The sequence below is a fragment of the Mesoplodon bidens genome (assembly GCF_964165515.1).
Source record: "Mesoplodon bidens genome assembly, chromosome: 3".
NCBI classification, from domain to species: domain Eukaryota; kingdom Metazoa; phylum Chordata; class Mammalia; order Artiodactyla; family Ziphiidae; genus Mesoplodon; species Mesoplodon bidens.
In genome coordinates, this window is record NC_138178.1 from 113,780,036 (window position 1) to 113,806,761 (window position 26,726).

Consider the following 26,726-nt stretch of genomic DNA (forward strand, 5'->3'; position numbering starts at 1 on the left):
AGTGGTAGGTTGAGTCAAGCAGACTTTAACCAAATACTGGCCTTTTCTATACTCATATTCTTGTTCTGTAAAATCGGGATCATCATACCAGTTCAAAAGATGGTTATGAGGATTAATCAAAGAAAGTATGAGAAGTATGTATACATAGTGGTAGTAGCTGATAATACTGTTATTGCTGTAGTCAAGGCTCAGAGCAGGCATCACTTCTGCTGTACACCCTGCTAATTAAAGAGATGTTTCAAAGAGACCATGCAAACCCTAAGGATTCCTCAACCAAAGTTACACAGGAATATGCATGCCTGTCATCCATTCTTATCCACCAAACAGCAGCAACAATAGTGCTTATTTCTCACAAGGCAATTTCCTCTGCATGGTTTCACTGGATTTTCGAAATTAGGCTGTGAGGCATGGTAAAGCAAGTCTTGTTTCCATCCCAGTGCTCAGGCCACTGCGTTGCACCATTCCAAAGTATGGCACTCCAGGGGGTGTCATTCATGTAGAATACAGCGTGAGCGGTACCCCCCAGGGTCCTGCAGAGCAGCAATACTGCCACTTTCAGAATAGGAAACTGAAGCTCAGAGAGGTTAAATGAATTGTCCAAGGTCATACAGCAGAGGAGGAAAAGATTCTGATCTCCAAGTCAGTTTATAACTCCAGCTATTCTGTGCTTTCCCCTACACTGTGTGACCTTTATTACAGTACATACATGAAGACTATGACAGGGTCAAATTCCAAGATACCCCAAAGCCTAATATAGGATGGAGAGGTTGGCACTGAGAATTTGACCCTGTCACAGTCCTCAAGAGACTGAAGGACAAAGTCCTCCCCATGTCATAATGTGATGTGGCCCATTGTGACTCAGTCTTGCTCTACACGCCCTATACTCGGGGCATCATTTTGTGGAAAGGAAGCACCTGCACATCTAACTAAATCAGGCTGTGGAGATGGTGGCCTGCTCCTCCTCACCATATGACTGGCTTACATGAATATTCAAGAACCAACACCCCTACAAAATCGATTATATCTCCCACTTGTGTTGTCATCTTATCACAATCTGCTCTGTGCCAAAGGGCACATTGCAGTGTTAAAGAAAGACTCGGAGTTTGAGAAAAGTGACAGAAATAGTTATTAAAGTGCTGCAGTTGGGCTTCCCTGGTGGCGCAGTGGTTGAGAGTCCGCCTGCCGATGCAGGGGACACGGGTTCGTGCCCCGGTCCGGGAAGATCCCACATGCCGCGGAGCGGATGGGCCCATGAGCCATGGCCGCTGGGCCTGCGTGTCTGGAGCCTGTGCTCCGCAACGGGAGAGGCCACAACAGTGAGAGGCCCAAGTACCGCAAAAAAAAAAAAAAAAAAAAAAAAAAATGCTGCAATTGGACTCCATGCAAAATGAGAGTGACTTCCTCATACTCACTAACCTCCAAACAAAATAACCATCAAGAAATATTAAAACACACATTTTATTAGTTTCATTTAATTTCTTAATTGCTCCAAGTCAGTTTACCCATTTATTGCTGTGTGAAATGCTTAGAGGCAAGGCGCACATTAAAGGGATTATTTCCATGTAATCCCTCCCTCCCAGAGGGTAGGAACCGATCACTTATGAATCCTGATTTACGTACGCTCTGTAACAATATCAAATGGAGGCAATAGTTAATGTAAAATTATAGAGTCAGTAGTGGGGTAATACAGGAGAGCGTAATTTAATAGCAAAGAGAAAGTACCTCATTTTCAGTGAAAGGTATGCAAGCCTTTTTCAGGAATAGCTATTAACCAAACTGAATTTAGCCTCCCATTTGTCGGCCTCTACCTCTGTTAACTGATAGATGCTGAAGATGTGTTGACTGTTAAGAGTTTAATCAAATGGTGTCTGGGAGTCGATGTGATCATTTTACCGGGATTTGGAGTTCTGGGGATAATAATTGCTCTGAGTATTACGCTCACTGTGACAGTATGCCCACCGCCAGCCTTCCTTCTTGGCAGGAAAAAGAGTACAGGCAGTTGGGTGGAATTTGGAGGGATGCTGCAAATTACACAGGAAAGGCAGGTGAGGTAGGAAGCGGTTCTAGGTAAATATCCACCAAGAAACCTGTGACAGTCTGGCAGTCTGGCAGTTTCTGTAGCACATCATAGCTGGCCTGAGACCATTAAACTCCAGAGGAATGGGAAAACCATTAGTGACCCGGGAAAGAGCTTTTTCTTGTTCTGTGGCTAACACATCTCTCCCTGCCATAGTACCTGTAACCCAACTACATTATTTTAGGACCATGATTGCTATTCTTGGAAGGAGGTAAGAGGTATAGCATCAGAGGAGTACAGAGGTAAGGCCAGTCCTTACGAGTGACTTCTGCCCCTCAGACAGCACATGCCCCAGACAGGGGCCACGCCTGACAGCATTGCAAAAGGCAGTGCTTCCATTCCAGGCTAGCCCTCTTCTGATATTTGATATTCATTCTCTACCTTTAGCGTCAGCCTAATACAAAGAGTATACAAAATATAACATTTTTTAAAGCTCTGAAGGAGGTTTGTACCCTGTATTTTATTAGATTGAAGGCAAAACAAGCTGATACCAGCAGAAAAAAAATGGCTGCTTCAGACCCCAGCTGACCTCTTTTGCATGGAGAATTCTCCATATGATTACAGAGCTAATGAGTAATATTTAATGAAAACATTATGCCTTTGCATATATTTGTAAGCAGCACTTCTTCCATTTAAATTTACATAGAAATAAGCTGATATGTATAAATACACATCCTGGAAATCTGTGTATTTTAAGGAAAATCCTCATCCGCTATCTCTGGTTGTTTCTATACAAAGCTCAAACTTCTCAATAAGCAAACTGTAGAATTCAGTCAATCATCCGGTTGACACCAAACATGCAAGAATTTGATGATGCGTGGATAAAACAGCTGAACTCAGGCAGACTCATCCACATTTCACAGAATGGTCTGGCTTTATGCAAACAACAGTGTATGAGAAAAAACTGGGCTAAACAATTGCTAAATAAATACATGTGGGAAAAAAAACTTTCTCTTGCAATTTCAAGAATCCTTAAGCGTGTGAGGATAAAGACTAAGGACCAGGATTGTTTCCGGAGGCTTCATAGATTTCCTTTTCTGTTCAGAAGCTGAATCGCAGTGGGGCTAAATTTTTTTTTTAACATCTTTATTGGAGTATAATTGCTTTACAATGGTGTGTTAGTTTCTGCTTTATAACAAAGTGAATCAGCTATATACATATACATATATCCCCATATGTCCTCCCTCTTGCGTCTCCCTCCCACCCTCCCTATCCCACCCCTCTAGGTGGTCACAAACCACCGAGCTGATCTCCCTGTGCTATGTGGCTGCTTCCCACTAGCTATCTATTTTACGTTTGGTAGTGTATATGTGTCCATGCCACTCTCTCACTTCGTCCCAGCTTCCCCTTTCCCCTCCCGGTGTCCTCAAGTCCATGCTCTAGTAGGTAAATTTGAAAATGAAAAGCCTGTGACAACTTTCTTTCCCACTCTTCTTTCTCTTCGCCCTCTAGGTGGAGCTGACAGGCAGCAGCGTCTTTGACTATGTCCACCCCGGGGACCACGTGGAGATGGCAGAGCAGCTGGGCATGAAGCTCCCGCCCGGGCGGGGTCTCCTCTCGCAGGGCACGGCTGAAGATGCAGCCAGCTCAGCATCTTCCTCTTCCCAGTCAGAAACCCCAGAGCCAGGTGGGACTTGCAATTCCAACATGTGGGTTGGTGGGCAGGACCTTTGCCAATGATTGTGCTTGAGTTGCCAGTGTGAAGAGACTATAAATAGGTCTAATGGTATTTAACAATTCCATGCAGCTTTCTGTCCTGTGCAGTAATTAAGTACGGAAGAGATTTGAAAATAAGAAGACATTTTAATAAGTATAATCCAGAGATCTGATTTCAGGTGAACAATACATACAGCATGTACCCATTCCTTTAGTTTCTCTTTCATATTAATGGAGGGAAAAGGTTCAGATTTGGAAAGCCGTCTGCCTTTCATTGTTACCATGGCTAAATGTAATGCATTTATTTATTATTCAGCAAAATTGATGGCAGAGACTTTTTGAATATTAGCTTGTGGAGAATTAAAAGTATTAGGGGCGTGCAGAAATCTTGGGTTTTTTTTTTTTTTAAGCATCAGAAGGTACTTGAAAGATGTGAACAGATAAATTAAGGCTAAAAAGAAAACAGAAATGGCTACATTTTAAACTGCCTTTCCACCCTCAGTATTTAATTAGATCAATTGTATAGAGGAATGAACAGAGGTGACATTCCTCATTGGGATTCCTTCCAGGACTCTTATAGACTTTGCATTCAGAATGTTCCCATTTTCATTGTGTTGTACTGATGATAATTTAAGTATTAGGGGAAAATCCATTTATAAATTAAACAAAATGACTTGATATCCATCAGTCCCCTAGTTCATCAAGCTGTTCAAACACGGGGAAGATTGGCTGGTCGGCCTGGGTCTTCCGAGAGCGCTGGTAATTAGATCTGCGAAGGATTTATTCTTTGCTGATTGGGGCTTTAAATTAATTGAAGTTCCACATTTGTGGTTTTGTCCTTTTTGTACTTTTTTAGAGGAGATATTTCATATTCTTGTGTGGTGGAGTGCTTGGCCAAGCAGCAGTGGTTTAAATGTTAATTTTTCTCATGAGAAGTTTAAGATTTTTAATGAATCAAGGCCTGATTTGAAGTGCAAAGTTTTATTTGCTTACTTGGGAAATTATTTTTGCCCTCTAAAGACGTTTGTACTTTACTTGATATGTTGTTTTAAAACAGATTTGTAGGACAAAAGCATTTTGTGAAAGAGAAATGGAAAAAAAAAAACCCTACCTTAAGGTTAATGTTAAAAAAACTCTACATACTTCCAAGAAAATAATTTGGTCTGCTTAGAAATAATCACAGCGTGTTTGCACACACAGAAGGGAAAAAACGTATTTGCCTCTATTGGAAATATTTTAATTCCTTCTAGAATCAATCCATGTTTCCCCATTTAAGTTAACTGCAGCTTCTAGGGCATTATTTTGTAGCACTGGCGGGGATGGGGGGGCATCCTTCTCCAGTGAACCCCATGCATGAGAAAAGAGTATTTAAGACTACTCTTTACCATTTAAAGATGAAAATAATTTTGTTCCAAGAGGTCGGGGGGGGTCATATATCCTTATAGCATAGCTCACTGACTTCACTGAATAGACACATCAGTGAGATCACTGGACCTGCTTTTTAGTCAATAGAATGTTTATAGTTGGGCCTATTTGAGAAGAAACACATGAAAATAGTTTTCTACTCCATTCTGGAGTTGGACTGGGAAACGGGACTGCTCGTGACTCTTAAACACTCAGTGCATAAGAAATCAAGTTTATAAACCTTAGCATGAACTAAGACCTTGGAAAAGTGGACTTTGTTTCCCTGAATCACAAACCCACAAGTTAAGAAGAATCTTCAACAATCCTTTAATCCAACCTCCAATTTATGCAACCATCCCTTTACAGCAAAACCAACAGATGCCCTTCCAATCTCTGCTGGCACTCATTCCTAACAGGAAGCTAAGGAACGTACAAGGCTTCCCACTCCATTGGTGAGCAGCTCTGATAGAAAGTTATTCCTAATATGGAGCCGGAACCTACTTTGGGGCATCTTCTCCCCCACTGATCAGAGGTCTGCCCTGTGGGACAACATTTCAGATTTACTCTCTCCTCCCCATCACAGCCTCTCAAACATATGAAGTCAGATTCACCAAATTCTCCCTCCCTTCTTCCTTCTCCTTTTCACGTCAAACCACCCTCCTTCCACAACCATTAATCAATGGCATGTTGCTAAGACCCTCACCATCCTAGCCACCCTCACCTGGCTGTGCTTCCATTTGTTGGTGACCCTCTAAAACTAGTGTTCTGAGAGCTGAGTGCAGCCTCTAGATGTACTGTGACTAGTACAAAGCAGAGGGACTGCCACCTTTCTTGGTTTAGGCTACTATACTCCTGTTAGGCAGCCCACGGTTGAAGTAGGTCCTCTTGGCAGCCAGGGCCCACTGTTGATTCATATTGAACTTGATGTCTCCCCCAAACACATGTTAAGGGTGACTTGTACCTTGGAAGAAAAAAAAAAAAAATCCACAGCCTATAAACCAGTTCTACTAGGATATCCTAAACTAGAGTCAAATCAACCCATTTAAGATTAAATATAAAAACTCTGATAGGGCTTCCCTGGTGGCGCAGTGGTTGGGAGTCTGCCTGCCGATGCAGGGTACACGGGTTCGTGCCCCAGTCCGGGAGGATCCCACATGCCGCGGAGCGGCTGGGCCCGTGAGCCATGGCCGCTGGGCCTGTGCATCCGGAGCCTGTGCTCCGCAACGGGAGAGGCCACAACAGTGAGAGGCCCGCGTACCGCAAAAAAAAAAAGAAAAAAAAAAAAAAAAAAAACAACCTCTGATAAATCCCATGCCTTCCATGAAGCACCAGGATGTGCTCAGTTCCACTTAGCATCCTTTAATTCTAGTTATCAGAAAAAGAACATCCCTCCTTTATACAAGGACACTTCATTTATCCTTGAAGTATGATTGAAAATTTACTTGGGTTTCTTTCCCCTGTTTTCCTGGCCTTCCTTGAGCCATCCTAACCAGTAAAATGGAAAACCCTGCTTTGCACATTCCATAACAACTTGGGCTCGTTAGCAACAATCACGTTAGGAAGTGTCTCTTGTTGGAGAGTGTATTTCTCACCATTAGAGAATGTTAAACTGGCTTTGCCTTAAAATTCTGTAGTGTTAGTTATTTGCAATCTTTGGCTTAAAAAGGCAATTAGATTGACTGCTCAAATACTGAAAGGCAGTGTAGGATGCTACCTTTAACTAAATATCTTCACTAATGCAGATCATTGCTCCAGGGGAATTACTTTAAAAGTTCATGTCAGGCACTACATCCCAAAGCTGCTTATGTTTCTTAAAAGCTGAAAGAACTTTAACAAGATTTTCTAATTCTTAATAACATGAAGGAACATTTTTGAAGACTGTTGTTCACTACATCATAATCTTTTAAACTCTGATAAAACACCGATTCTTGCTTAAAGAGTAGTATAATTTGGTTGGAAAACAGATATCAATATGTGGTGATTATGAAAATGAAGGAACTAGTAGGTATAGAATTTTTCAGGAGCCCTGATGTGTTCAGTGTAGCATTACTAAATGACTGAAATCTAAATAACTTTTGGCATTATAATAAAAGGAAATAAGTGACTAAACCAGCCTAAGAGGCAGCGATCCTGTGCCATAATAGGAATTCTTTTTCTTCGAACTGCCAGCCCTGTGATTGTCTTGTCTTGAATTAGTCTCAAGATAATGAGAGGGAGAAAAAAAAAAGATCTGTTGACTGGACAGCAAACCCAAATAAATATTTTATATGTATGCACATTCGTTAATAGTTTAATAAATATGATATTTCTTTTAGAGAAATTTTCAGGCAGGCATAAGAAAAATAAATGGGTAGCCTACTTTAAAAAGTTATAAAGTTCTAGAGTGCCTCTTTAGGGCTTGATCCAAGCATTTTGGAAGAGATTGCGCTGTGCTGCCCATAGCCTTTTCTCTGCTCCTGTGGGTTCCTGCAAGGCGGTGGGCACAGAACCTCTGGAACACGACATCTGGATGGCTCAGTTTGTTTTTGTGGATCTGCTTCTATCTTTTCATCACTCTTAATGATTCTTTCATCTTGGGGTTATGAGTGATATCCTTTAAAAAAAATAAATTTCAGGGCTTCCCTGGTACGCAGTGGTTAAGAATCTGCCTGCCAATGCAGGGGACACGGGTTTGAGCCCTGGTGCAGGAAGATCCCACATGCTGCAGAGCAATGAAGCCCGTGAGCCACAACTACTGAGCCTGCACTCTAGAGCCCGTGAGCCACAACTACTGAGCCCACGCACCACAACTACTGAAGCCCGCGCACCTGGAGCCCATGCTCCGCAACAAGAGAAGCCGCCGCAATGAAGAGCAGCCCCCACCCACCTCAACTAGCAGAAAGCCTGCGTGCAGCAACGAAGACCCAACGCAGCCAAAAATTAAAAAAAAAAAAAAATTCAGTGCCGCATCTTTTATATACTTAATAAACAGAAGAGCAGCTCTTTCAAGAAATCCTGGAGGTACTTGAAATACCTCTGTATTTTGAAAGCAAAGAGTAATATTCCTTGGGTTAGGTCATCAAATTGTTGTGTTTCACTCCCTCCTTCTCCATATTAAAACAGCTTGATATTTTCCAATTCTAAAATTCATGCCCTTTGTGAAAAATTCAGAGAATGCAGAAAACAAAGAATAAAGGCCAACATACCCCCTACCCCAAAATAACCGCTGTTCTTATAGACTAGATATCCTTCTAGATTTTGTTTCTGTAAGTATGTATACAAACGTAGTTATGTAGTGGGATTTTCTGTTTGACTAAAATAAAACCATAACGTACATGCTTCTGGCAGGCTGCTTTTTCACTTAACCTCACAGGCCACTTTCCCTGTCATGTTTCTCACTTTAACAGAGAATTTCCTTTCTCTCTCCAGTGGTTTGTTTCCCTCTAGCTAGCAGTCAGCTCCCAGCCACGGGCCACTGTCAGGAGTAACGTACCTGGGTCCTGCTTTAGACGGCATTCAGCCAGGACCAGAGATTCTCGCTGCTTATTGAATGGGCACGAGCTCACGGAGGGAGAAATCAATACTGTAGTGGGGTTTAGACAATTTAGCAAAATGTATGAGACAGTACTTTTGGTGAAGAGTAAGAGTAACTACAGCAACATGGTTAACCGTTGGTTGTCTAAAGTAAAGGTTACTGTGTTTTGTCTAAACTTTCAGCGGATCTAACCTGTTACGGGACGTTAAGATAACTATTGCAGGAGTATGATCTCTATGCTATTACGCCTATTCTGTGTCCTGAATATTTTAAAGACAAGCAAAACTGAAGCAGTTGAGTACTTGCCTGAATAGAAATAATCTGCATTTTCTACTTATGCCCCCGCGCTCTGGTAAATTTGATTGGCTCCCGATTCTACAGGAACTCAATTCCTCTGCACTCGTTAGACGATTTTCATAATACTAGATATAATTGAAGGAACAAATGTTTAGGAATAACAATAAAGAATGTAAAAATTTATCTGAGGATCTGATCAATATTTTATTTCCAAAGCAGTTAGATACGAGATATAATTGTACTTTTATGGGTGAATTATTTACCATCTAGTATAGGGTTGAGGTTCTCTGATTTTTTTTTTTTTTTTGTATTGGTTTAAGTTTCCTATCAATGAACTGAATTTAGAAGTCAGGCAAGGGAAACCATCTTACTAACCTCACATCCAACCTCAGTCCCCAAACAATGTGACTGTATCTACAGCACTTTCTGCTGTACTGCAAATGTCAAACAGAAGGTGTAATGGATTTAATATTAGCGCTGGCCAAGGTGCTGAGGGAACTGTTAATAATGTCACTCCAGTTATTGATCTGAAGCCTTTAAAAATCAAAGAAAAGTGAGAGATCCCCTACTGGGGAAAGGCACACAGTGACTGGTTTTTATTGCCAATATATTTCTACATATAGAGTGGCAACTTTCTGAAATTATGTTATCACCATTCATCTCTGTGAGATTTTTGGAGTCATTATATGGTAAGATAATATCATGGAGACTGCTCCGCATGCTAATGCTAGATCAGGCCAAGTACTTTTAGACATAAATAGAGCTTGATAATTTGTGTAGTAACTACAATATTCAAGCTGTCAAATGATAGGAGGTTTATTAGCACTAGATTTATTCGTGATGACAATGTTGGACCCACAGGAAGTGTGAAATACGAACTGGATAGTCATGAGGATGAGCTGTCCTCTCCTTTTGCCTTTCTAAAACTCTGAATACAAACCATGCAGGGACTCACTTGAGATAGAAATGAATTCTGTTCTTACAATTAGTCTACCTTTTCAGGAAACTGGTAATCCTTCAATCTGAATGGCAGTTTGTGTGCAATGAAATTCCTGCTTTCCATAGCCCCCAACTAATAAATGGAATTAAAATGTATAATTTATGTTGAATGTTTATCAAACTGTAAACACACATTTAATTCCTTTCCATATTCATACAATATAAGCAAAGATAAATCCATCAGATAATGTACCACGGTTATCTCTGATGGACTGAATATGAAATGGATCTCTACTGTAGCTGTAGTAAAGATCCAGCCAAGTTTACGATTACCCAAAACTGGCCTGACTCCTGTTAGTACCCATGTGCACATGTATGTGTCAAATCTAATCATCAGAAAGCAGCCTAACAAAAAGTAATCTTTTCATAACCCAAAGAGGTCATCCTTTACGCATAAACTCAGCTTTTATCCAAAAATTATATATGCAAAATGATGTATTTCCCTTAGCTATACCATCATTATTTGGAAATGAAATAGAAACTATCTTTTGCCACTCCTGAATGAAGATGACGCATACACTCCAAAAACAAGCCAGTACTGTTACAGGGACTGCCTTGCCAAATGCAGAATGACTCTTTTGCCTCAAAAAAGCTACATTGATGTAGTACCATTTTTTCTTGCAGAAAGTAGGCTTTTCTTAAATGTCTCCTTTATCCCCAGCTAAGCAAAATAACTGCCACAGAAGGAAATACATTTTTCCAGTGCTTTCTTCTGTCCAAGGCCTAGGAACACTTAGAACCTTAATTTGTGTTTGCTCACACTTCTGTGTGCTTGTCTGTATATGACGAGAACATTTGCAAAGCAACCTTGTTTGTACTTCTAGGAACTTGCCTAAGGGAGCTAAAGAAAATAAGGAAAAATCCCTCCTTCCCACCAGGCTGTGCTGGCCCAGCATCCCTTCCAGGCCGGCTCCCAGAATGCACAGCTGCAGCACGAGGCATCCTTGGGGGCTTGACACCCTGACCTGTGAAAAATCTGTGTTGGTGACTCAGCTACAGACGGGCAGCCTCCCTTTTGTTTCCAGAGAAGATGCTGAATGTCAGCCTAGTTCTGTATGCCATTCTGAAACTAACTTTCTTTTCCAAAATTTAGATCACAGTGGTGGCAACTCAAAAATGTGCAACTTTTATCTAAATTAATATAATGGTATTTACAGGGTCGCAAATGGTTTGTTCAGTAATAGAAGCATGAGCCTCTTATCAAAATACACAATAGGTTCACTCAGTTTATATGTAGGACTTTTTTTCCCAAACCTTCTATTGAAGGTTTAGAAAATCAATTTTTAAAACCCATTATTTTTAACAGTTGTTTTATATAGCTTGCTAGGTCATAATTTTGACTTTCCTTTCCCTATGGTGATAAGGGGTACATTTCAAAGTTTCTAAAATGAAACCCAAGATGAGTTGTAAATAGATGACCTATTCTTCCCCATTTAAAAAACAGGTGGCTGTCTTTGTCATTGGAATATTAACAAATTAAAGATTCTATTTCTATAACTCTTGCCTTGAACAAAGCACAATTTGTTTGCTTTTAATACATATGACTGCACAGAAATTTCATCCCTGTCCAAATGATACCATTCTGAATTCTTCATCTGCACTAAACAGCAGACTTATGAAGGATCAGTTACCTGGCATTGACTGAGCTTTGCAGGGTGCACAGATCAAAAGAGGCAGAACTGGCTGGAAACCATTTCCACCCCTGGTGAGCAATTTACTCATGATTGCTCTGGGAAAATACTGGAAATATTGCTTCTGTGTAAAGTTCGCAACTTCCAGTTGTCAGCTCTTTGCCAAGCGGTTATTCCCAAGTGTAGCTTTAGAAGCAAAGCCTACTCAAGCCATGGTGACAATGGTTGGCATTCATATCCTGCTTGGTGTATGCAGAGCACAGAAACCGCTAATTACAGGAGTTAATTCACACCCTATCCCTCTGAGGCAGGTCAGTGTGTTATCCTTATTTTACAGATGGGGGAAAGCGATGGAAATTCTAAGTGGCTTGCTCCAAACCACACAGGTTAGTTTAGCAGCCAAGATTAGCGGAAAGGGTAAAATATTAGGATTGCATAGATGAGAAGCCTAGGAACTAGATGGAGAAAAGAGTTAGGACTCTGATAGGTATAGAACCAGAGGAATTTCCTCTGAGGGGCTTCTGAAGTCCAGAGAGGAACCTAACAATGCCCTCATGCACGTATTTCATCAGGCTCAACCATCTTTTGTTTTTAAATATAGTCCCTCACTGAGGACTAAAATCCTCCATCTAATACTTTACTCTTCCTTCATCCCTACATTGAAACTCCTTATACCACAATGAACAGTAGCATCTGAATCAATTATAGGCAAAACTATATAACTCCCCATTAGCTGCATCTCCTCAGCCAGGAGCACAGCCAGAATTGTCTCTGTGTGCTTGGTCTCTGCTCTGCCTTGGCCAGTACGGGACCAGGCTCTGTGCAGCTTCTCCAGGCTCTTCCTTTCAGAACCAGTCTCCCAAGGCAAAAGAGATGGAAAAAGAGCAAGAAGACCAATAGGGTTCGTTAGGAGGTGGTCGTATCCTCCTGAAGATACCTGCTCATGAAACACAATCATGGTTTCTTGGGACCTGTGGGAAACATCAACCCATCTGTCAGTTAATAAAACTAGTTTGAGAGAGGAAGTACTTGTGTCTTTTCTCTAGTTGTTATTAACTAGAGTGAATTTTCTTTCAAGACCCAGACACACCTGATGCTCAGGATTGTGTAGACTATTCAGTAACCATTGATTGCATGTCTGTCACATGTCAGACATTAGACGAAGTACTGAAGAAACAAGATGAAGTTCCCTGCCTTCCAGGAGCTGACCATCCTGTGAAGGGGACAGATCATTAATATAATGCAGGAGTGTGACGATGACAATCAAGGCGAGGTTGTGTATGATAGGGTAGCATTGTATTATAAGCCACTGCTATTAGCACTCTTGGCAGAACTATCTCAGGTTTGAAACTTCAACCCTGAAATTAACAGCCCAGGAACATTGCTTCCTTGGGAGCAAGTTGCATTGACATGCCCAGACATACACATACCATGACTGTCAGGGACTTTGATGCATATTGTTAAGGGACTTTTGGTTTTTTGTTTGTTTGCTTAATTAGCCTGTAAAAATGCCAGCTACATGATAGGTTCACAGGAATATGAGTTCCTCTCTACTGATCTTTCTGGCTCTGTAGGAGTGTTCTGAATGGGAAGTACCCCCGAACTGCACCCCTTCCACTTGTACTGCACTGATTTCGCTAACTGAAATTCAGGAAATGCTGGCTTTGGAAAACTGTACTGACTCTTTTAGCTTTTTCTATTCAAGGTAAAACCTGTTGCAAATATTCTAATATTAATGATGATGTTAATAAATAACTTTTATTATGTTTTACCTATATGTTCCAATTACATGAGTAGGCATGTTTTAAGTAATTTATTTCTCAAGATGTCCCTAAACGAAAATTAGAGATGGTAAATGGCTTGCCTCCACACCAGAGTAGACTGTGGCCCTGGGATTTGATCTCAGGCCATGTGTTTTGTTTTGAGCACTTTGCTAGGTGCTTACAGAGAACACAAGAGGTAAAAGATATGACACCTGCCTTTAGGAAACTGATCATCATCAGTAGAAAATTTATACACAGTCAACAACCAGAGAAAAAAAGAAGCCTAACACTGCTGCTGTCCTCAACTGAGACATAAAATTGGCAAGTGGTGTCATAAATCAGGGAGAGGCTGAATGACTGTGGGTGGCTTTGATGAACAGGGTTGACCTGCATGAAAACCAACCTAAGAGCAAAGAGGCAGAGATGTTCTTCCAGGAGACTCATCTCAAGGAACAAAGTGGGAGTGAGGACACTGCATTTAGGAGGCAGGAAAGAGCCCTGCCTTCCTCGACGAGGCAAAGATGCATGCTTATCCAGGAGGGAGCCAGATCTCGGAGCAGCTGAAGTACCAGAGAAAAGCATCTGAGATAGAAGTGATAAGTAGTTCTGAGTATAACTCATTCAACAGAGCAGTGACCCGATGAAAACATTATTTTAACACTTATAAATACAAAAATCAAGTTTGAATTTGGAAGGCTCCTTCCTTGAGGGTCATATTATACAACTACCTATGGCCTCCTGAATCCCTATACAACATAACCACTAATATTCATTGAACGGTTGCCAAGTGTCAAGCACTCTGCTAAGCCCATTATATGCATTACCTCATTCATTCCTCACAAACTACTGTGAAGAAGGTATCATTATTTTTCCCATTGTACAGAAGAAGGAACTGAGAGAAAAAAAATTTTTTTTTTGGAAAAGTCATACAGTTAGTAGCTGGAGAGCCTAGGCTTTAAAGCCAAGTAGCTTGACACCAGAGTTTCTCTTCATATTCATTCCACCAAGCTGTTTCTCAATATCTACCTAAAATAGCTGTCCAACCCCTACCTGAGACCACCAGTTGGGGACACTCTCCATCCTTCCTAGGCAGCTCTGACTGTTAGAACAGTCTGCCTGATGTTATGCTGATTCCTGTCTACTGGTAACTTATGTTCACTGGACTTATTTCCTGATCCTTTATTTTTGCAAGAACATGAAGGATGTGTGGAATAGAGCAGACTGGAAGCAAAGGAAACCATTCAAGAGGCCATTTCTTTAATTGAGAAGCGAGTGAGTAGACCTTGAGAAGAATTATTGCAAAGGAAGAAACGATGATTTGGAACTAAGATAACAGAAAAAGGTAGAAATATACCTGTGCTCAGTCTTTAGCCAGGAGCTAATGATTAATACTCTAGAAATTATGCATGTCTCAAGCTTTCACATAATTAGGATTGATGATACCATCTGTCCACTTTCATTTTTTTATCAATTGGTAATAAAATCTGGAAATATTCAAAAATTACAAAATTACATATGCTATTTATCATGACATATTAAGATGCAAATTTCCTTAGGGTTCAAAGCTGTTCCTCTTTATGGTTTACTGAAGTATCTTGTGCCTTAAGTAAAATATGTCTGCTGGTCAGTGCCTCTCACTTGTCAGGGGTTGTCCTCTCCACATAAAAACATCAGTAAGAGCAATGGTGAAATTGGTGACATAAAGAATTAAAACTCTACTATCCTGTGTCCAGCCGTCTCTTGGTTGACATTGGAGGAGGATTACAATTATCTGTTGACCCCCCCAAATTACTGTTAGTCAAAATGAGATAGAAATTGATTTGACTGATCATATAAAAGTGAATTTAAAATGTGACCAATATTTAGGGAAATACTTTCTATTTCACAAAAGTAATATAAAAGTGTAAAAATAACAAAATTCCAATAGTCTAGTTATGGAAAACATTCACTCATTCATTTCTTCACTCATTCAGTCATTATTTCTTTCATGTGCATGGGACAAGCTCTATCTTAGAATCTGAGATACGGTAGTTACTAAAAAGGTCCTTGTTCTCATAGAACATATATTCACATAAACCACCTGACAAAAGGATTTCAGTTGAAAGATTCCATTTCATAAACAAGAGGTAAATCTTTACATCAGACTGTAATGGACCGGTTGGGCCTCCTCTGCTTCAAAAATGCAGAGCTGACAGAGATTCTAAGCCAGTACTTCCAAAATGTATTCTTTATCATAATTGCCCTGTGCAATGCTCTTCGTGAAAAGGACCCCCTAGTTAGAGCAGAGGAAAAAGCTTCAGTGCACATCTTCTCACTGATGATCAACAATGAACATTAACTCAGTGAAGATTTGAAATATGTATGATCAGTAAGTCTGTTTATTTTGTTTGAACTAGGCTTTCTAGTCTATTTATTGTTTGAACTATGGGAAACTTTTTTTAGAGAGAAACTCCTACTAACACCCCAGAAACACGTAATGAAGCCCTTGATCTTGTTTCTGCTACCAGAAGCCACTCCTCCCATCCATGCCAGTCTCTTCTTCCAGGGCAGGCTCGGATCACAGTCTGGCCACTCAGCTCAGAGGCTGAATTATCCAGTTCCTCTGGTCATTCTCCCAGTTGTCTCTCCTCAGTCCTCAGGGTACCCTTCAAGCTTTCCTAAAGATAAGCCCCTAGATGAATCTAGTAATTAACTGAAAAGTTGTAAGACAAGACCTGTCAGTTCCAAGTTTCACAGTTTTTAGAGCAGCCCTGGGTCTTGATTGGCAGGTTTCACATCCCTCTTTCACCCTGTCTTCCCTATTTTTCAGTTAATAAGCAGAGCACAAACGTCTCTGGTTTCCCACCCACTAAAGCAATACACTAATAGATTTTGGTGTAAGGGTATGATCATGGCTGCCCAGGGTTCTGTTCATTGCTCCCCTCGCCCTGTGATAACCCTAACCAGTTACCACTGGTTGCAGAAACAAAAATGTCAGGATGCAAGAACAAGAATGTGAATACAAGAACAAGAATGTTAAGGTGGTGAGACAGGAGACACAGTATGGTGGTGGTAATCAGCTCCTACGTTGTCTTCTCTGATTTGTAGCAATTTAATTCAGTTGCACTGCCCATATTATAGACTTTAAAAATCTGCAGTCTGGTTAACTTGCAAGTTACCCAAATAACTGAGAATTGATGACATATGAAGATGACAGCCCTAACCCAAACTGCAAGACATTCTCGTTATACTAGTTTCTGTAGCAGTTGCAAATATGTAAGTGCACAGGGTCCTCCTGGCTCTGTCACTTATCAGAAATTTGACCTTGATCAAGTTAATTAACTTACATGTGCCTCAGTTTCCCATTGTAAAATTTTGGCCCTCTAGTATATTGAATAGTTTGGAGAATGGGGTAGGAATAATCAATCACCTGTTGGTTTTAACTTCATATGAATTAACATATTTTAACATTCCTTATGGTGTCGTTAATACATCTAAAATGCTTAGAACAATAGCATGGAGCATCGTAAGTGTTCAGTGAGTGTTGTCATTATTATTCATTCTGTTGAGTTCAGCCTTCTCTTATCGCCAAAGTTATTCCTGACATAAAGTCTGGCCAGGGCTTAGGTGACAAAGTTGGCCCTTGCGCCAACTTGAAAGGCTTGATTTGGGCTTCATTGTCACCATGTTCCCATTCTCTCTCTTAAAGATCCCAGATTCTACATGGATCACAGTACCCACAGGTGTGCTTCTGAAAATACACACACACACACCTGAAATAGAGTCCTTTTGGAAAGGCTCCATTTAAGGGGAAAGACTCTCTTGGAAATAGATATAATTTACCTTCCTCCAGCCTCTCTAACAGCACAGATTCTGTTTTGCAGTTTCACTTTTTTTTTTTTTTTTTTGCATACTTGGTTTTCTTAAAGCATAACAGAGGTGCATAATTCTTATTCTCAGAGGTCCATCCCACTGTTTTTGGATTCTGAACAGCAAGATAGGCCTGCTGACTTCCCCTTTTCTAAGGCTAGCTTGGAGTCTGCCCAGGCCTGCTTTGGACTAGACCTCAATGTTGGTCTCCAAGGGTTTGTAGCTTCCAGCCTGGCCTATTAAAATGTGTTCTGCTTATGACCCAAAGATTTAGCTGCTACACAGCATATATGATGTGCCTGACTGATATCTTCCCTTTTTTAAAATTAATTTTTATTGGAGTATAGTTGATTTACAATGTTGTGTTAGTTTCTGCCGTACAACAAAGTGAATCAGTTATACATATAGCCACTCTTTTATAGATTCTTTTCCCATATAGGTCATTACAGATTATTGAGCACAGTTCCCTGTGCTATACAGTAGGTCCTTATGAGTTATATATTTTATATATAGTAGTGTGTATATGTCAATCCCAATCTCCCAGTTTATCCCTCCCCCCACCTTCCCCCTTGGTAACCATAAGTTTGTTTTCTACTTCCGTGATTCTATTTCTGTTTTGTAAATAAGTTTGTTTGCACCGTTTTTTTTAGATTCCACATCTAACCAATATCATGTGATATTTGTCTTTTGATATCTCCCCTTCTTATCTAGCTGGGCCATTGCAGTGTGGCCATAGCCACAGCATGGATTATGCTTCACAAAAGACTAAGTGACGTCGAATGGGATATGAGGTCTCTATGACCTACGGCTCCTTTTACTATCAAATCAGCTTTCATGCATCCTCTGGTCTGTGCTGGAGAACAGGGTGGAAGTACCCTGCTATTGATTTGAACTTTAAATGAATCAATTTATTTTGTGTAGGAGGGCTTCAGTTCATCACTAATCTTGAGAACGGAAATGAGTGTAAGTCTGGTGGAATGCTCCTATAAAAGAAAGAGAGATGCCCAGATGCCCTAGCCAGAGGTCCTATATATGGACTTAAAGAAAGAAACTCATTTCACATAGGCCACCAAACAGTCATGAGATGTTAATGACTTTTAGTCACTGCCAGCCTGGACAAAATTCAAGCCAATGACCTATGGGTGAAAGGCTCTATATATCCCATTACCAATCCCCTGAGCCATCCAGTCGCCCCTGACAAGGTATTTTATCATACCCAGTACAGAGCAGTATGGTAGTCCAAATTCCTATGCCATCAGAAAACCTTCTTCTACTATTTAAAATAAAAGGGAGCATTTTAAGAATAAAAGAGAGGCAGAAGACTTAGTTCCTCTAATAAAGGAGCAATTACAAAAAAAAAAAAACCTTTGGGAAAAGGCATACACACACATATACATAGCATTGAGACTTTTTTTAATTCCAATATTTTTTCATCATGTTTACTCCACTGCACATTTGATTCTGCCTCTGGGTATTTAGTAAACTGGCATACCTTGGAGTTCCCATTAAAAAAAGTCATTAGTTTTAGTTTACCATTTGTATAAAACTGATTCGTTAAACCCTTGATGCTTTCTTTCCTAGCTTGTTTTTAAGTGTCATAAATAAATGACTTAAATGTCCCACAAGACAAATGTTCTTTAATCATCTAATGTACTCATTTATCCTAAGCCTTAACCTTACTCCTAAATTAAGTCTGTTGCAAAAACATAACTTCATCTAAAAACACCCATCAATCCTACAGGGTTTTGATAAGCACATTTAAAAAACATAAACAATCAGACAGTTGTCAATCTGGGTGAAGCCCAGTCCCATTTAAGAGTTATTCACCAAGTGCTATATTTCATGCCCATACCACCAATGGAATTATAAAAGAGAATGGCTGGTATTTGGGCCTTTGCTGAGAGTTCATGTTGTGAAATGGCTTACGAGAGTATAAAATGAAACAAAGCCTAGACGAGAGAGAATCCTCATTCCACATCAAATACATTCTGTTTTGTTTTTGGAAACTATTAATACTTAGACAATATTGTAAATGCACTAAAATTTCATGATCAGATATTTGGTAAATTGCATGTCATGCCTTTGATTAATTTTCATTTGTTCATGGTCCTAAAAATCTGTCAAAGAATCTGGCTGCTCAGAGCTTATACATGAGTAATGATCACTGAAAAGGTTTGGTGCAAGGAGAAACGAAGTGCAAGTTTAATGGAATAAACACTCGACTAAATTGGGTACTTAATACCTCATAACTAAGAATTCACATAGTTTGGTGAAATCTCAGCTTTGACAGATGCCCAATTTAATTCTGAATTAATTCGAATGTCTTGCATTTACCAATGGCACCCTTTCACAGTAGGGCAAAGATAATCTTCTTGTTTTCCCACTGGCTTCCTTGGGTCCTGCAGAATTATTACCACTGAGCCCCTTAGGGTTGTTGGATGCTCCCCCCACCCCCCAAGTGGGGCTTTAAAATTTTTAAAAGAAAGATAAGAGCATTCAGCAAATAGCCAGATTGAGAATAAACTCAAAAATTATCACCAAGGCCCTACCTCTGCCACAATTTGTCAAATCTGCTGATAGGAAACAAATTCTATTCATAAAGATTTTATTTGCAGGGGGGGAGACTCTTGTGATTTGGTAGCAATTCAATTATAGTTTTGTGAGATAGTGAGGCCGGAGAGGGAATCCAGACTGACAAGAAATATGACAGGACAGTTACAGAGTGTTTATGCAATTAAACTTTCCCTGACAATAACTGCAGAATGATGAATGCGTGGGCGGAGGTATGTGAGCGCAGGCAATGCCCCACAAGTATTGCCCATTTTTCATTATTATGCAACTGTTCAGATCTTTCAAGAACAGCCTGAAGTGAGGTGGAAAAGAGAGTGCTCTTCTGTAGCATGTTAACCAAATGCCTTTTTTTTTTATTCCCTCCCTCCAAGGGGTCTTGATGTGCCAGATGATAAAAGAACATCTATTTCAGAAAAATGTTTCGGAAAGATTAAGATTTACCCTGAGCTTGACATATATTAATTTTGGATACCAAAAGAGTTTTTTATTCTTTTTTCTATCTGCAACTTTATATCACTTCCCAACCGATAGAACGGTGCATAATTAAACTGTTGGGTTATTCATTTTATGCAAGCAGGTGCAAAGGGCACTAGAAAAGTAGGATTTTACTGATGGTAGATTAAGAAAGAAAGGAGAAACTTAAAAGACTTTTGTCGAGAACCACAAAAGCTTACAGACGAGATTAATTTGGTTGGGCAAAGTCTGTATTATTGTGCCTCGATCTTCCAAGGATATATGAAATCAGGAAAGTTACAGGATTTCAGAGCCTCTCAAAGACTATGTGCCGTTTTTCCAGATTGTTAACAACCCTTATTTGGGGTCTTTATGTGAGACTGTCAGTTTTGGGTGTGATTTTTATTTTATTTTTTTAACAAGCATTACGGTACGCAGATGTAAAAAAGAGCTTTAATTTAATTTGTATAGACTTCACCTTGGTAAAATCAGCAGTGCCCAGAATAAGGACTGAATTCCTTTCAGACCCCAGAGGTTGGATGACTCCTTGTGTGGAGGTGAGGGTGGGGGAACAGTTTTCGCCTGTGGCACCAAGATGCAAAGGGTTGAAGGGAAAACCACGTGCCTTCCCTTAACATTTACATGTCTATTTAAATGAATGAGAATTTACTCGGGGACAGGAAATGAACTCTATCCTGGATCCATTCGTTCATTCATTTTGACTTCTGGTAAGCTGTTACTCATACCAATCTTTCGTTTTTTTTGTTTGTTTGTATACTGGTTGATGCTCCTTTGTTAATGTTCACATCTCCTTTGAGGGCATTGAAAACCTTAAACTTTTGCATAGAAGTGTTCAATTATTATAACCAACCCCCATTACTACTTCCTAGAGTTGAATCTAGACCCAAAGGCAGAGAGCTACTGTTGCATGTCTACCTAGATGACTGTCCTCCTGGATTGACTTTGTGGTTTAATAGGGAGTTTCCACATGTCCGTGTGGAGATTATTATAAGTCAGACTCACATCTAGAGACTATGTTTACGTGATTCCCATCAATTTGGTAAGTTCAGTGAAGTAACTGGTCATTTCTGTATCAACAAAAATCAGTTAATCCTATTTGTATTAGGAGCGAGTTGACCATACATTTCTGTCAAAATGATCAACTCAGAAATCTCATATAAACCATGGTCTAAATACAAGAGTTCCTTACAATCCTCCCTTGTGCCAAAAAGCTGCACACTCTGTTATGTCTCCCCCACCCAAAAAAAAAGACCTGATTTTGTCAGATGTGATTTTTAATATGCACTAAAACTGATAGTTAAAAAGAGATTGTTTTCACATTACGTAGGTGTTAAAATTACACGGTGGTGTTCCTTTATTTTCAAACACCAAACCTAATCTTGTTAATTCAAAGTGAATAACAAACAGGACTAAGACTTTTTCCCAAGTTGTTACATTTATTCAACCTGCTTGTGTTTTGTTCTTCATCATAATTATTTCCAAGTCAAATCTGCACTGATTTCCTTGTGGACCCTCGTACCTCTGACTAACTTAAAGAATTGAGCTGGGATAATTCACACAATTCCTCAGGGGTCATGTTCACTGTTTTTTTTTCAAGGACATTTTTATTACGAAGCTGATGAAATTTGCATATTAATTCATTTCTTTCAATTTTTTGAGATTAAATGTTGTCAACATGTATCAGTGCGAGGCTCTGACAGTGGTGATGAAATGGGTCAGTCAAGCTTGAACATTTGGAGTAATGCGGCCATCTGCAACCCCCTCGCCCCTTGTGGGGTTCTGTGCTACCATTGAAACCTGGTTAAAAAAAGTTTTATTCAAGGCAGGATATTAAAACAGTATCTAAGAAATGATAGGTGTTAGTCTTTGCATTTACTCAGAAAGTGAATTTGACAACAAAATGGATCTAAGGAGATCCTTGCTGACTTGGAGTTAGTGTTCTGTTCATCTTCATTAAACCGCAGTCAAAAAAGCCCCTCACCGCCCCCCCCCCAAAAAAGTTTTAAATTTGGTGAAAAGAACTTAGGAGAGAACTTGAGTTTAATGTTTCCTCTTCTGGTGAGATTTAATAGTTAGAGGGACTCTTCCCAGTCGTACTCAAGGTAAGAAGTGAGGATGGGGAGAGCTGATAGGACGGCAAGATGTGTTGTAACATATAGACCTGCCCTTCATTTTATACATGGCTCATACACATGAATGGTCCTTGGTCACATCCAAAGCCCTCACAAAATGGTACCAGTGTTTACACGGAGGTCTTCATTTCTGTCTATATCCAGCTTGAACATTAAGCTGTATTGACTTATCCAATTTCCTTACAGTCAAAGTACATACTTCCATCAGACAGTCTCAAAGAGCAAAACCACCTAAGTGAGAAAATCCCTTTAAGTGTTCTATTGCCTTTCTACGTGAACCCTGATGGCCCTTCCAGATCATTGATTTCTCTGTGTCTGCTTTTTGGTGGAAGTCTCTTTGTGATGTGCATAAGACCTTTAATAGATTCCAAAGGCCTTGCAAAGAAAAAAAGTATCTGGCTGCTGTGTTGGAGTAGCAAGAACCCTACCACCACCGAGCTTCATCTGGCCATACAACTAACAGAAGTACCTGCAGAGCATGAAAAGGCGCTTCCAGTACCTTGAGGTTCTTCAGGGAAGACTTCCCCAAACCACATGACCCAACTTTGCAATTCCTCTCTCCGCTAGAGATGGTCATCTCTCGGGAGCTTCTAATAGTAGTTCCCGCCATTTTTTTTAAGTTTTTTTCTTTGAATATATAGTTAAATCTGGTCATATACTAACCACAAGACTCAGAATTTCGAGGTTCTCACCCTTTAGCAATACATGCCCACTGGTTAATTCCTAGTCACAGCATCGTCCGGTATATGTACAACACCATTAGCTAGAAAAGTCAGTTTCCCAAAGTGGAGAAAAAACCCCAAAACACTGCATAGTAAGAAGGGAACAACAGAAAGAGAAGGTAGCCTCCAAAATGGTTTTATCTTGATTTTGAATTAAACTCCAAACTCATATTGGACTGAAAAATCAAAATCAGACTTCATGTTGTCGAGTTGGAAAATGTCAGATATGAAATATTTAAGCTGTGGAATGCAGTCTTCGACTTTGGGTTATAAAACTTTAATTTCATGAGTTGGTAGCATTCCAATAGTTCAATATTTTTAATTCTACAAATCCATGTTTATTAACTTTCAAGGTTTAAACAGTATCACCAAGTCTATTGAAACTAAATTATTCTGACTTGTGAAAGCTACAGGGTAGCTGTAATTTGTTTTCTATTTCTACATAAGTGACAAAGACAAAAGAAAGAACAAATAAAAGGAATCGACTGCCACACAATCCCTTTTTATACTTTCAAAATGACCTAAAATTCTAGCTGGTGATTAAAGCAAAGATTCAAGCCTGCAGTTTTAATTGCGGAGTTTTCAGGCATAAGTCAGGTAGCACTTAATACAGGGTTACCTCTGTGTTAAGAAAAGACTTCCATAATATTACTGCTGGAGAGTTAACTGTATTCTGCTCAGAGAAGAAACATTGCTTTTTTTTTATCTTCTCTTTATTTAGGAAATACAAGCTGTGTCTCCTTACAACAGTTTTTAAAACCTCTACCTCGATTTCATGATTAAAGAATACCAAAATTCGTTGCTCATAGCAGTGATAACTTTTCATCTTCCTCCAGTTAGTACTCTTTTCTTGTAACTCCCCAAGTGCTTCAGCCCTATTCCTAGTGATTATCTAACATGTCACTGTTAATCTGTTAATTTATTCAACATTTGTTTAACACCTACTATGTGCTAAGTAAATAAAGTCCTTTAATGAGACAGTTGTGGTACCACAGAAAGAACCCTATACCAGGAGCCAGCAATCCACAAGCCACTCTTGGTTCTGTCTCTATGCATCGCCAGGCTTGCCTTAAGCATGGATTTAACACTCTGAGCCACTGTCCTCACCCACAAAATGAAAATGCCATTTACTCACAGGATCGTTGAGGGTATCACAGACATAATAAATATGAAAGTGCTTTTAAAAAGAAAAAAAGAAACTCCAGTGTTTTAAAAAAGCTTGGTAGATAGTGCAGCACAAGTCTTTAGGGGTTGTCTTGTGATTTTTCTGTTTTATTGTAGGCAAACAATGGTCTCTTGGATTTTCACACTCTAATGCCATATCCATAGCAGCTGCTGTTGACTTCAACATCCAAGTTAGATTATCCCACACAGTTTTGATGAAATTCATCCCTCCACCTAATTTAATCTGTGTGTAATTTAGTTTGCTGCCAGGGGAGGAAAGTACATTTGCTATAAACCCAAACTCCTGGTTGCTAGCCGGAAAATTCAGTGTGTTTTGTTTATTGCTTTTGTTTCAATATATAATGTATATGACCTCATGATGATTTGTTCAGGGAAGAGAAGTTGAGGCGTTACCCTTGTATCTAGAATCTGCTGAACATGTGCTATAAAAGCATTACTTACTCCTGAGCTAACCCAAATCAACTTGGAATACTGAGCTACTCTCCCGGGGCTATTTTCTCTGAAAATTTATGAGTTTACAGTTCATGTTTCCTTTTTAATGATACATCCAATGATAGGTCTCTTCTGGGCTTTACAAAAGCCTAGTGTTTCTTCCACTTCATGTTTATGAAGCCAGCTTCTGCTATGCTGGGTCGAAGTTCTCCAACTTTAAAACACAGGAGAATCTTGTGCAAAATGAAGATTTGCATCACCAGCCCTGTATATCCTGATGCCTGGTCACATCACTGAAACTCTCCTGAGCCACTTTGTCATCTAGATAAACCTGCTTCCCATGTCTATCAGACAGCAGTCCTGTTCACCTGCTCCGAAGACTAAATTTGCCACATCCACCCCTCACCCGCCCCCCGCAGCTTTGACTCACAGCCCGAACTTACAAACGGATTATCCCAGGGGGTTGGGTGAACTTTTGTTCTTGATTGGAGTGAACGCCAGTTAGAATGAACAGGTTTTGAATTATTTATTCTCCAAATCAGAAAAGCTTATCTTCCTTTTTTGACATATAATTTAATTACTAGGGTTGAAGAGAAGTTCAATGCAATGTGTTTATGGCATCAGTACAAATAAAAGTTCCGTCTTTAATAATATGCTGGTGAAATCAGCAACTAACCCGTTCTCCAATAACCAGATCAGACTGAACCTGAATAAGTCTCTCAGGAAGGTACAATCGACTGATACCCAAAATGATGGGGAAGGAGTGTGTCTTAAACTGTAACGTATCCACTGATTTACCGAAGCTTCATGAACAATCACATGAATGACACATCCATGTGTATCAAAAAACAGAAGAATTATCTTTTTTTCCCTTGATCATATACTGACTTCTTTAATATGTGTATTTCTTAGTAGTGGTGGCATTTGGATGAGAGATTGTTAAACTTGTTACAGAATAGTGTAGTTCTTCAACCTTGCATAGGCAGGTTGATTAGGCATACTGGTTTTATCTCTTCAGTGTGTTTCTCCTCAAATGGGTAGCTTCACAAGAAATGACTATGAGAACTTTCCATTCTGGAAGAACGTTCTCCGCTTAATGCTTAAGAAGAATGTCTTCTTTCTACTTTACTTTGAGTGAACGGAGACTTATTTTGCAATTCGCTCATCCCACTATCTGCAAAACCTGTGCCAGAGCTGCCCTCGAGCAGCTGGGGTCCTGGCGGGGCACCGAGACAGTCAGTGGCGAGTTACACAAGCCGTCACTCAGTTACAATCAAAGGACCAGAAAGGACAACTGCAAGGTGCCAGGATACATAGCAGGGGTAACCTCCAGAATTTCCAGAAGATAAATAAATATTAAATGATTTTATTCCCTTTCAATCAGGAAATAGGAGCACAGAAGGAAGCAGTCTGTGGCGTTTGCCTTGAAACTGGGCAGTTTCTATGCCCTTTAGGAGGAGGAGGTATCGTCTTGGTGATTTCATTCGCCAAAGCTTAAGTTGCTTCAAGAGACAGAGCTCGTTAGAGGCTGCTGCCTCTCCAGCCCTTAGAAGGTGTCCACAGGGCCCTCTGGGAATAGCTTACACTGGAAAAGAATTTGATTCCCCAAAGAAGATCAATCACAACTACTGAAGCCCACACACCTAGAGCCCGTGCTCCGCAACAAAAGAATCCACCGCAGTGAGAAGCCTGCGCACCACAACGAAGAGCAGCCCCCGCTTGCCACAACTGGAGAAAGCCCTCACGCAGCAAGGAAGACCCAACGCAGCCAAAAATAAATAAATAAAATAAATACATTAAAAAAAAAAACTTAAGTTTCAGAACTTAAGAAGAATATTTTCTCATCATTTTAAGTGTCCACATTCATCTTGCTTTTCAGGTCATTCTGAGTGGGTGCTACCCTACCCTCAATATTAGCTTTATAATATTAATTCCCTTCCTTAGATTTCACAATGGAACCTTAAACATTCCAGTAGAATTACCTGTTTAAAATAATCCTTTCATGAAAAAACATAAGAAT

At 39.9% G+C, this 26,726-nt stretch overlaps 1 protein-coding gene across 12 annotated transcripts in view; it reads left to right on the forward strand.

The window, feature by feature from the left end:
* NPAS3 (neuronal PAS domain protein 3) overlaps positions 1-26,726 on the forward strand; it is a gene marked incomplete at its 5' end in the record, with an annotated part of 867,843 nt that overhangs the window by 736,571 nt on the left and 104,546 nt on the right. For all 12 annotated transcript variants that reach the window (XM_081229930.1, XM_081229934.1, XM_081229935.1 and 9 more), the window contains one exon: positions 3,530-3,704. In XM_081229930.1, coding sequence (XP_081086056.1) covers positions 3,530-3,704 — 175 coding nt within the window. The remainder of the gene's footprint in view (positions 1-3,529; positions 3,705-26,726) is intronic.